The sequence below is a fragment of the Lissotriton vulgaris genome, chromosome 7 (genome assembly GCF_964263255.1).
Source record: "Lissotriton vulgaris chromosome 7, aLisVul1.2, whole genome shotgun sequence".
Taxonomy (NCBI): domain Eukaryota; kingdom Metazoa; phylum Chordata; class Amphibia; order Caudata; family Salamandridae; genus Lissotriton; species Lissotriton vulgaris.
In genome coordinates, this window is record NC_141695.1 from 427272517 (window position 1) to 427285018 (window position 12502).

Genomic DNA, 12502 nt, shown 5'->3' on the forward strand with positions numbered 1-12502 from the left:
ATCTTAATACAGTGGTACTCAAATGACGGCCCGCAGGCAGCCCGGAAGACCACTCCTTGTGGCCCACAGACACTCCTCTGGGAAAGAGCAGCAGTGTAATACAAGCTGCCTGAGTTTCATTTTTTTCTGTCATTTTTCTAACAGAGGGGCATATTAACAAGGGCTTTATCTCTGCTTTTTTGGCATTAAAAGCCAAAGAAGCGGAGATAAAAATATCGCCCTATCAACAACAGGGTGCTAACATGCAAAGTCGCATGCTAGCACCCTTTTTCACTTCGCTTCCCTTTGCATCTCTAATGAGATGCAAAGTGGGCGTTCCAGTGCAAAATAATAGGAGAAATGTCACTAAGCGACATTTCTCCTATTATCAAGCTTCATGCTAACCCTGTTAGAGAGAAAAAAAAGTAGCGCTAACCACGGTTAACGCTGCTTTTTTACGTCTGCTAATTTTCAGACTTAGCCATGTAATCCAATGGGAGGTGGATTAAATGGCTAAATCCACCATGGGCTATCAACAAGGATATCCTTATCCTTGTACTTTTATCGCTGCATTACCAGCGATATCCTCCCCAAATGCCGCTATCGCTGGATATTTTATCGCCTAGACAGTTAGCGTTGTTAATAACGCGATAAGCAGGCAATATTATCATCCAGCGATATTGGGCGTTAAAAAAATGTATGCTAAGCGCCCTTAGCGTTAATTTTCCCTGTTTCTTGTTAATATGCCCCCAAGTTACTTCATTTTCAGGTTCTGGGCTTTTTTTCTACAGAGCCGATTGAGGTGAGAGGTCCCAGATTTTTTAAGCTAAAAAATTACTTTATATTAGGTGTCTACCTCCTAAAATTGCCTTGCTTTCCACATAAGCCAATGTGAAAATACATTTCCTTGTTTTTTTCTAAATCTCCCATTTTGCAGTTTTGAAAAGGTGTTGTTTTTTAACTGTCCAGATAATCCCCCATCCCTCCCTGGCTCATCGATGCGGCCCTCAAGCACACCCCCGACTGTACTTTGTGGCCCCTGAGAAAATATTTATGAGTACCCATATCTTAGTGGATATGGCACATCTCTGCTCTCTCCCTCCCACGCAATACAGTGCAACAAGTTAGTTACCTTGCTGCACTGGGTTGTGTAAAAGGTTAGTAAATCTGGCCTCTAGTATCCCTAAGGTTTCAGTGCGGTGTTCAGGCTGCAATCCCCAGTGCTAAGTCTAGTGCTGCCAACAGATGACGCATTACTGTCTCTCGAACCCAACGAAACATGCCTCTTAATCTTGTTGGTCCTGTTAGCAGCATTCGACACGTTGAACCATGCCAAAATACTTGGTAGGTTGAAAAACAGAATGGGAATTGAGGGTACAGTCCTAAATTGGTTTAGCTCCTTTCTTAAGAATAGATCGCAAAAATTCATTGTCAACCAAACCCTTTCAGTCCCAACCAAAAATACTATCGGAGTTCCACAAGGGTCAACGCTATCTCTAGCACTTTTCAATCTATACATAGAACCTCTCACGGAAATATTACAAAAAGCTAACATTGCTTTCCACATGTACGCTGATGACACTCAGCTGTACATCAAGGTCGCATGAAGATATAAAGACAATGAACCAATCGCTAACGAGAACCCTCCAATGGCTAACCAAGAACCACCTGAAGCTAAATCCTCAGAAAACCGAATTCCTACTGATTACACCCCAGAAAAGCTAAATAATAATAGCAGAATGGTTGTACCTTATCACAGCTCTAAAGTGTACTCCGAAGATTGTTGACTCTTCTAAATCACTGGGTATTACTCTGGACAAAAACCTGAACATGTCAGCACATATCAACACAAAAACGCCAGGTTCCACTTAAGCTACTTGCGAAAACTAAAACAATTTCTAAATAAAACAGACCTCAAAGCAGCAGTTCCGGCACTGGTCATTTCAAGTATCGAATATGGTTACACTATCATGGCAGGGCTCCCCAAGATCACAACAGCCCCACTGAAAGCATTTCTTAATGCAGCACAAGACTTATAGCGGGAACCCAAAAATTCGACCATAACTCCCCTCACTTGAAAGCTCTCAACTGGTTGCCCTTCGAAGCACAAGTTCATTTCAAGCTGGCATGCATCACTCAAAGCAATACACAACAAAACACCAGTCTACCTTGCTCAGAAACGCACACTTTCGGGTGGGAACCGGTCCTCCAGGAGCAAAGTGGAACTACTACTGAAACCAGCGCCTTTCTGTAAGAAAATATCTTATGACTGAGTGTTCTCCGGGGCAGCACTGAGAATTTGGAATGCCCCCCCAACATTAGAAGAATTCCATCCATCGCAGCATTCAAAAAGGAAGCAAAATCGTATTATATGAGGAAATTTCTCCCCTAAAACCTTACAGCTGAACGTCTGTCTATTAACCTGTCATGTTTGTTTCAAAGTTCACGCAAGCCGCTCATTAACCATACATGGACTTGTATATTCGTTTTCTTGTGGGTTTATGGTTCAAGCTGCTTTATGGTAATCTATCTGTTGACCTTTATATATATTTATATGCTTTCCTGAAGTGTAATTGTCAGAAACCAGTAATGTCTTGTAATATATAAGTTTTGGATTGTTGAAATCTTCCTGTAAAGCGCTCTGACACCCTATGTAGGGTCATGTTCCCACTATAGAAAACACTAAATAAATATAAATTAAGGGGCAGATTTATGATAACTGGCGCATCCTCAGGGATGCGCCAGTTATTTTGCGCCGCTGCTCCGCCACCCATGGTGCGCCGCATTTACAATGCGGCGCACCATTGGGCAAAAACGGCACAGATGCGTGACGCATCTGTTCCGTAAAGGTGGCGCATTGCTGGAGTTGCGTCGCAAGCGCGACGCAGCTCCAGCAAGGCTCGGGGGTGCCCCATCTTTACAATGCTGCGTCAAGACCTACGCCTGCTTCAAACAGGCGCAGAGTTTTAACGCAGCATTGGCCTGAAAGTGACTGAGTGAAATCTTATAAATTTCACTCAGCCACTTTTGCGAGGCGCACCTGCCCCGGAACGCCCACCCTGCGCCGGAACGCCCACAAGTGGCGCAGGGCTTTACAACGTGACGCATCTGCCTAGATGCGTCACGTTGTAAATGGGTCATAGGGATGCGCCACGTTTACGCCGCTGTTGCGTGACGAAAACGTGGCGCATTCCCAACATAAATCTGCCCCAAAATATTAAAAACTCACTCCTGTACATTAGGAAGGCTTTTGAATATCAACCACTGCTGCCACTGCCCTGTCCACAACTCAAACACTTTAGGATCCTATTTATTACTGATCCTCTTTGGATCTTTCCCTTACAGCCTAGGGCCTTATCTACAAGGAAATGATGCTGAGCGTCTCCGAAAATTAATTTTAGCTCCGCTGTGCTGCATCATTTTCAAAACACAGGGATGCATCGTCTTAACGCCAATATGATGTATCCCCGTGCTTTCTCCTCTGCTGACGCAAATTGGCTGTTTGCGTCCTTTTGCAAGGGTGCCGGCATGGCAGAGGATGATTGGTTTTGTGCAGGAAGGGACACCTTCATGCTCAAAAAAAATCTTTAATGGCATTTTCCTCTTTCCATGTGTGCAGCAGGAGGAAAAAACGAGGAGAAATAAAAGCATTTCTCCCTGTTGTGCCATTCTTACGCTGTCCCTGGATGGGTGTAGGATTCTGAGACATTCCCAGTTTTACAAAATGTTGTAAATCTGGGAATGCGTCAAGCTCCATGGATGTTGCTTTGGAACACCAACAGCAACACCCATGGAACGGCCCTTTCATGCAGAGTTATGCGTGAAAGGGGCCCATATTTACAAGGCCATGGAAATTCACGGAGGGTGACTTTATGTGGTCTTGTAAATATGGGCAAGCCCATTGCGCCGCTGGTGCGTCCGAAAAAGTGACGCACCGGCGGCGCAATGGGCTTGTAAATAAGCCCCCTAGCATCCAAACTCTGGAGAAGGAATCCGCTTTTCAGTATGAAACCATTCAGATTTTATTCATATAGCACACCATGTTCACAGCTCTGACAAATATAAGTGTCCCTTATCATGTATTTTTATTTTGGGAGACACCACTAGCAGAATTCTCATCACCTCCCCAAACTCCAACCCCCTGCTGTCATAGTGAAAGAAAGAGAACAACAATTGCAAAGTTCAGTTGTATTTTTTATTCAAATTGTTCATATAAAAAGGAGGCCTAGCTACATTCTAACAATAAATATGTACATTTCAAAATATGACATCCATAAATAAAATAACTTACACAGAGGAAAGGAAAAGTCGCATAAATACCATCGGTCTTGAATAAATAATGACACAGGTGAGAATTGTAGCAACTGCAGGAAATCACAACTCTCTCCCCAGCAGTGCTTTATTGGTCTATAATTTCCCAGCACAAATATTTTATTCCACACTCGCTGATGGAAGATACTGTAATAGACTGACGGGTTTGGAGTCCAACATGTATAAAGTAAATGTCCTAAGGCAACGATCGGACACTGTTCACGAAGGTTTGGCACAAATTCAAGATTTCTTTCTTCCTCGCGGGCGAGTGGTTTGGGGGTCAGGAAACTGGGATTTTTTTTCAGGCATGGAAATGCCATTGGGACAAGACCTTTCCTAACAGTGAGTATGCACAAACCTCATTCAGTTATTGTCCATACATTTCAGAGTGGGACATATGACACTCTTAAGTTGACGTGCTTTGGTTTAATGAGTCATCTGGAAGGAGAGGTTTGATGAGCACGTGCGAACCTACTTTCGAATAGCTGAAGAGTAGAGTGAGATATCTGTCCGAGGGTGAGGTTTCAGTTTGGGGGCTGGCGTGGGCAGATGAGGGGACAGGGTGTGGGCGGAGCAGCAAACATGATAAAGAAGATACGATGTTCTGGATTAACATCACCCCTCAGAAAAGATATCTGCGTGATATTCCCACCCAGAGCTCAATTAGATAAACCGAAATAGGAACATAACCTTATGTGAGGGAAAGGAATTCTTCGTGACGCATTATTTCCGCGTTCATTAATTTCCAGTTTGAAACTGAAGGAAGAAATTGTGTAAATAAATGAATTCCCGCGTTTTCCCTTTCCAACCTCCATCAAAAAAAATACATTTAGAAAAAAACATTTCAATAAATTATCATAAATAACATTACAAAAATACCATGAAACGTGGTTAGACAGATACAAAGGATGAATTCAGGGGGCTGTAACAGTCTCTTTTCTCGGGTGCGGTTCCTGACCCGATGCTGTGGTTGACGTGTTTCCCCAACATTCTGCTGAGTCTCCAGTTTGCAACTGGCAAGGAGTGGAAGTGTTGAGGGGTCCTGAGATTTGGGTATCCGAGGGCAACACATGGGGTGTGGATCAGACTTAAGGACCTGGGCAAAGGGTGCTTGCTTATTAACTAGACGGGAGAATAGATTCGATGAGGTAACACAGAAGAAAAGGAAGAAAAGTGGCTAGAGGGGATGGGTGAGCTGGACACTTATAGTACTAGTGGACATGAACAGCTTTGGGTATCCCTGAGAAAATTACCTGGGAACTTGGGTGCTTGGAGAGGCCCGGTACGTTCTCAGATCTGACCTGAAAGCCATAGGTTTAAGTGTTAAGCGAAGCCCTCCTTACAGAGCAAAAGAAGCAATCAGTGGAACAGGACAAGCAAGATATGTTTCAAGTGTATGTGCCTGGAATTCAACAGATGAACACTAGATGGCCATGTTGCCTTTGGAAAGCTTTTTAGGAGTCCTACTTCATAAGAAGGTTCGGGTATAGGCGGCTAAGACGCCGATTCATGCATGGATGGAGAGACAGAAAATGAGGGCTGTGGAGAGCTACAGAGGAGCCATGACATTCGCAATAAAATGAGGTAGAAAGGAGATCGCAACAAGGAAAGCATGATAGAGATAAAAGATAATAATTTATGTCGGGTCTCCCCGGATACCGCCAAGGCTCTTGAAACAGTCACACATTCGATTTTGGCACCGTGTACACTTCACTTCTCTCTTCAAAATAAGAAGAAAGGGGGAAGGTATTCCTATTTTAACCCCATTCCTCAAAAAACAGAGGAAGAGTTTGGGCACCAAAAAAAAATACTCAGCATTTTAAGATTCAACCTAACCAACAATATTAAAAAAACAATAAATAAATAAATATTAACAAAATGTATAGAATCGCTACATTTCTCTCTCTCTCTCTCTTGCTATTTATACATCTATAAAAAATGGAATGTTGGGCCTCCTTGCTTGCCTCCACCTTGCCAGCCCCACAAAGAGGCGAGCGGGGCGGTGGGGGTGAGCGATGATGGAAGACACTTGACATCGTTGAGGCGTCGCACAGGTTTATCGGGGTCGGAGATCTTGAGTGGTAGTGGTGAAGGTTTCTGAGCCTCACAACTTAACGTGCATCAGTACCCGAGAGGCCCAGTCCAAGAAAAGGTGAAAATTGTGGAAGAGCGCGTGTCCGGTATGTACCACCGGCCAATGGGTGGCAGAGGTGGGCATCGGTGGCACCACGGGTACAGTGGGCCAAGGCAAGTTCAGCTTCGCCATCTGTGTGAGACAGAACGAAGATTTCAAATTAGAGACGCGGGGGGCAGACAGAAGCAATGATCAAATCTGGGCACAGACATAATCCTGACTCAATCCCTTACTCACTCACTCATTCCATTACACTCATTCTCCTTTTTTCACTCATTCCCATACTCATACCCATTCTGTCAAATACTCGAATTTATTGTATTTCATTCTCTCCTCACTCGTTCGTTCCCTCATATATTTATTAACACTCATCCACTCTCCTTCCCTCTTCTCCTACTCTTTCACTTACTCGCTCAGCCACTCATTCTCTCATTTGTTTACTGTCACTCACCCACACATTTATTTACTCATTCATTTACTCAGCTCATTCTCTTATTCTCTTCCTCACTTACTTACTCATGTTCTCACTCATTCACTCTCACTCATTTATTCACTCGCTCACACTCACACATTTTCTCCTTGTCTCTCATTCACTTACTAATTCACTCACAACTTCACACTCACTCATTGTTATAGTCACTCAGAGGCATTCACTTAAGCACGCTCACCTATTATCTTGCTCAATCACTCTTTCGTTCACATACATGCACCCACTTTCTCTCTCCCTGCCTCCTCGGCTCATTCACTTGCTTGCTCATTCATGTACTCATTCACTGTCACTCCCTCAGCTAGTCATTAGTCTACCAGTTACCTCCTTCTTCACTTACACTCACCCATTCTCTCTCTCACGAACATTCTCATTCACTCTTGCACTCCCTCACTCATTCGACTAATTCCCCTTACTCATTCACTATCTAATTTGCACGCTCAAATCCCTCAATCACAAATTCACTACTCACTCACTCACTAATCCACTAGTTTGGCCACTCATTTCTGGTCTTACTCACTTGTCCCTCACTCACTGACTAATTCACTTACACAACTCTAATTCACTCAATCTCTCACTTCTCCACTATCACCACCTCACCCATCACTCCCTCACTCATTAACTTACTATTCACAGGCCCTCCTTCCTTCCCTCACTGACTGACTGCCCGACTTCCATAATCCAATACACTCAATCTCTCACTTCTCCACTCTCTCTCTCTCCCTCCTTCGCTCACTCACTCACCAGGTGCTCCATTTCCTTGGTGAGGTTCTCGATGCGGTGGTGAAAGCTGCCGTAGGCGTTGTCCTGCGGCCGCAAGATGGGTGCCGCCTTCTGCAACCAGTCGAAGTGCTTCTGGTAGATCTGGAGGTCTGCGCTGAGTTTAGCGAGGCCTTTGGCCACCTGGGGATTAGACACAGAGGGGGAGAGGTCATTTGGAGGCTCCACAGGTAAACTGTTATTAAAAGGCCACACATGTACAGAACAGTTCCACTTCAGACTTACATAAAAGGAAAAATGTCATATCACCCAGAGAGCCTGCTACGATATCTATATGGTGGACTTCGACTAAAACAACTTCCATATTAAAAGGACAATTTTGAAGGCCTGTAACTTTGTTCCCTACAGAGGAACATGCACCAAAATGTCCATCAAATTTGTTTGCCACATTTGTGTTTTTGGCGAGTTTCTTGTGGCTCGATCACGTCCCTTCCTTAATAACTATTTCCTTACAGGCCAGTGCAAAAACTTCAAATCTGCCAGACAGAGGTCACATTTTACTTCAATTCAGCACCTTTTATATAAATGGTGAAATTCTGTTTAGCAATTTCCAAAATATTTGCTTAAATGGCATTTTGAATAATGTGTACAGCCTTCGTGCAAATCTTTGCCTGCATTAATATGTAAAATCGATAGATGATTTGACGGTTCAATAAAATAATTAAAATAATATGAAGATAATTCACTAGTGAACCTATAACGTACTAAGTGCCTCATTTAAGGGCATTTGACGCAGGGCGGCACAGCAATAAATACGGTGCATTCTTGTTCTTTATCACCCCTCATCAGCCAGGCTAGATTTCGGGTATCACCCATCATCAGCCAGGAAGCTTGTATGGGTGGCCTAGCGAGCACAAGACCCACGTCTGAGCATACCCATCCCACTGTAGGTGACAAATGAAAAGAGAACACAGGATGGACAGGATGTAGAACAAATCGAAAATGTGCCCCCAGTCACAGATCTAGGTTTAATCCATAGTTTTTTTACTCACCACACCATTCCAGTTTGGATCCAGCCATATGCAAATCAGTCTTGAATCTGCTCCCCATGGGAACAGTCCAGGCCGAACTGACACGCCAGGTCCTCCCTGGACCGGGAACAGGCATCCTGGGACCAGTTTCAGGGTATCACCCCTCATCAGCCATCTAGCTTGAATCTGGTGGCTTGGAGAGCACAGGACTGGTCCCAGGATGCTTGCTTCCATTCCAGAGGACCTGGCCTGTCACTTCGGGTTGGACTATTCCCATGGGGAGCAGGGTCAAAACTGATTTGCACATGGCTGGTCCCAGCTGTGGTTGAGTGGTGAGCCAAACAACAACGGTTTAAACCCGGGTCTGTTACTGGGGGTGCATGTTCGAGTGTTGGACATTCTGGCCATCATCTGTTCATTTTGCTTTCCCTGTCACGCAGAGCTTGCTGTGCTGCCCTGCAGGACTTTTTTTTTTAATAAATATGCCCTTAAATGCATAAACAACTCATAACTTTCTGAGAGTCCACTGCGCAAGAGGCCTATGCTTGCACAGGCCTTCATTAGAGGAGGACAGTTAAACCCCTCTTATTTCCCCGCCGTGGAAGTACTGGTATCGGCCCCTCGCTATAGCGCCCCATATTGAAAAAAATCATAAGCATTGGCAGTTTACATTCCTATGTTTAAATTGTATGCAAGTAACTATCCTCTGTTCTACTGTCATTTGGATGCAGTTTTCTGGCAGGAAATCGCTAGGTTCTTCTCATAGCTAAACGGTATGTCTGCCTACTTTCCCTTTTTTCCATTAGTGCTGCAGGAAATTCGATGGTTCGGCTCGTGACAGGTTAGCTGCACATGACATCATCAGACGGCGCCCAAGCCATTATCTCAGCAATGGTATAAACACTGCAATCTCGACTGACAGAAAATCAAAAATGAAGCTGCGATACGAACGGGAAGCCGTGAGATAGACGCTGCAGGGAGATGATTCAGCCCTCTCATTGAGTAAAAGCATGGCAGCTTTCAAAGTGACTTTTCTCGAAGCAGACACATCAGGGACCTCAGCTGTCCCGGGTGAGGTCATCCTGCTTAGCTGACACGACAGGGCCAAGTTTGGCACCGACTGCCTTAAGCCTGCAACATTCTTTGAATGTGACCCCTGCTACCGTGTTCGATATCGAAGTGCTGGAATGAGACCTTTGCAGCTCTTTGTGATCTCACGTGACCTGTGTGTGACCCTGAATCTCCTTTGTGATGTCACAGACCTGTTTATGACCCCGATTTCCCTTTCTGATGCCAGTGACGTCACGACACCCAATCTCCCTGTTGTTATGGCATGGGCCCTCTTTGTGACTTGTACTCCCGTTTGTGATGTAACTGACCTGTATGCGACCCATTTGACGTCCCCAACCCTGTTATGCGACCCAGTTGACGTCCCCTGCCCTGTTATGCGACCCAGTTGACGTCCCCTAACCTGACCAGTTGACGTCTCCTGCCCTGTTATGCGACCCTAAGATGCTCTTTTAGAATTTACTGGTTTGAACGTCACCTCCCCTGTATGTTACCATGGGTTGCGGAAACATCATCCATATGGATGACGCTGTGCAGCACATGCGAATGACACAGTTGTCTATTATAAATGTATGGAACCCCAGAGCGCTTAAGAAACCGGGGGAGCTAAACTGTGTCGGAAGTGGGAACCAATCCTGCCCTGGCCTTTCTCTGGAAGGGCCCCCTCACCCCCTTTCACGTGTTAGTACCTTTGTGTTTGTTAGATCAACAGCTTTGATGGTTAATGATCAGATCTAGAGCCAGACCAGTAGTGACTCCTGTTTGCTGAATGTTGTTGTTCGCAGGTGGGTGGTAGAGAGATCTGAGGGGCCTGCTCTCAGTCTGCTCACCAATGGGCCTAATGCTACCCTATGAGACCAATGAAGACTGACATATATAAGGGGCGAGGATGTGGCGCAGCGACCAGAGCTACCCACTCAGGAGATGGGGATCCAGGTTTGAGTTGGCATTGGCGCAAAAGCCTGTGATTCTGGGCAAATCACTTAATCTACCCGTGCCCATGGACAGTGCCTGGATACCCTCACGGGTGATAAGCAGCGCTATACAAATCTACAGACAAACATCACAAAACATGTATTTGTAAAGTGCAGATACACCTCCGAGTCTCTGCGTTGAAATAACAGATGTTAATTGAATGAGTAGGGAAGTCTCAGCACATTGTACTACTATGGTATATCTGTGTAATTAAAGGTCGTGAAGCATTAGTTTACGGTTTAATCCCAATTTAGGTGTGAGACATTATCTTGCCAGTGTGTTCTGCTGCCACCAAAAGGGATGTAAGTACCTGGAGAATCTAGGAAATAAGGAAGGAGAACACTAGTAGTGGTAGTGTTATGGAACAAATGTCCTTTACTGTAAATAAAAAAACTTAATGGAAGAGATCATTTTCAAAGTTGATTTAATTGGTCAAGCTGGATAATCTTGAAAATTAAATCAAATATCAATTTTGATAAAAAATACCACTTTGAAGAAGGTTTCTACAGTTAAATATGTAAATCCTATAAATACGATAGCTCTTCTTCCTCCATATCTCACAGAGTACAGAATCATCCTTGGTTATTCCACACCCAAAGAAACCTGCCCTTAAGCCTTCATGGCCTGCCAACTTTCGGATGATATCAAATTTACCAAACTTTGGTAAAGTTCTGGGAAAAGCAGTTATTTCTCCATTTACAGGCTTAGATTAACGAGAACAACCTCCACATTGCTTTCGGAGTAGAGATCGGATCAAGCAGAACAGAGAAGAAATCCATGAACGTGGTGGGATTATGCAATCTTGTGACAGCAGCTGACGGAGGGCAGCCAGGGACAACATAGGCCCTGGTCTTGCCTGACTTGGGAGTGTTGGTAGAGTGGACCACAGCTCTCAGGTCCATCATTTGGGTGATATTGAGGTGAAGGGGACAGCTGATGCAATTCTTTCTGAAGGAACCACCAATTCTTTGTCTTAGTGCTACATTTAAAGTCACTTTGACATCTCACAGTACCCTTTCCCCTCTCTTTTTTTTAACGTGTATTTGTTGCCTATAGTGCACTTCATGGCGTCCTTGGCTTCAAGAGAGGTAGTGAGCCTTACTCAAGCTAACTGTCCGACTGCTACGTCACTGCGGATTGTCTAAGACCAGTGCATAACTAGGCTGCTCCGAATCAGCTGACCTTATTTCCAACAATAGGAGTAGTTCCAGTTACTATCCAAACTCACACACACGGTCCTATCCTACTGTTCCCCTCACTAGGCACCTAAACAAATCATACCCAAGTTGTGAATAACCTTAGATTCTCCTGGTAGTTGCCCAGCTTTTTACCATTTTCTCAATAAGCAAGAGTCTATGGCATTTGCGCAGTCTCCTTTCGCAGTTTACATTCACATCACATGTGCAGCGGTTGATCCTGTACCTGTATTTTTGCCAGATCTCCAGCATTCATGGACACGGTGGGCAGGAACTCCAGTTTGTGCTCAACCTCTGCCGGGTACTTGGCTTTCTGTAACAGAAGAGGAAATTGAGTTTGTTAAAGACGGTTAATGTCCCCTTTAGAAAACAATGTTGCGTTCAGAAAGTTCTGCCATTTTGTTTCAAAGCTATTGATTGCAAACAGTCAGCCAATGCCCTGCTGCTTTATCCTGAATATCTGTACCCGACTCTGTTACACCACCTCTATCCACTCTTGCCACACTATTTTCTGTTCGACTCTCCAAAAGCCCTGAGCTGCTAATCAAATGAATACAATGGAAGTTGTTTCACATACAAGATATAAAAGAAGAGGGACTAA

General features: G+C 44.5%; 1 protein-coding gene across 1 annotated transcript in view; it reads right to left on the reverse strand.

The window, feature by feature from the left end:
• Window positions 1–4160: 4160 nt before the first annotated feature.
• The window catches only part of IL11 (interleukin 11), a 50266-nt gene continuing 41924 nt past the window's right edge, over window positions 4161–12502 (reverse strand). The window contains exons 3-5 of the mRNA XM_086928699.1: window positions 12128–12214; window positions 7656–7814; window positions 4161–6556 (exon numbers count right to left, since the gene is read on the reverse strand). Coding sequence (XP_086784825.1) covers window positions 6395–6556; window positions 7656–7814; window positions 12128–12214 — 408 coding nt within the window. The 3' untranslated portion in view covers window positions 4161–6394. The remainder of the gene's footprint in view (window positions 6557–7655; window positions 7815–12127; window positions 12215–12502) is intronic.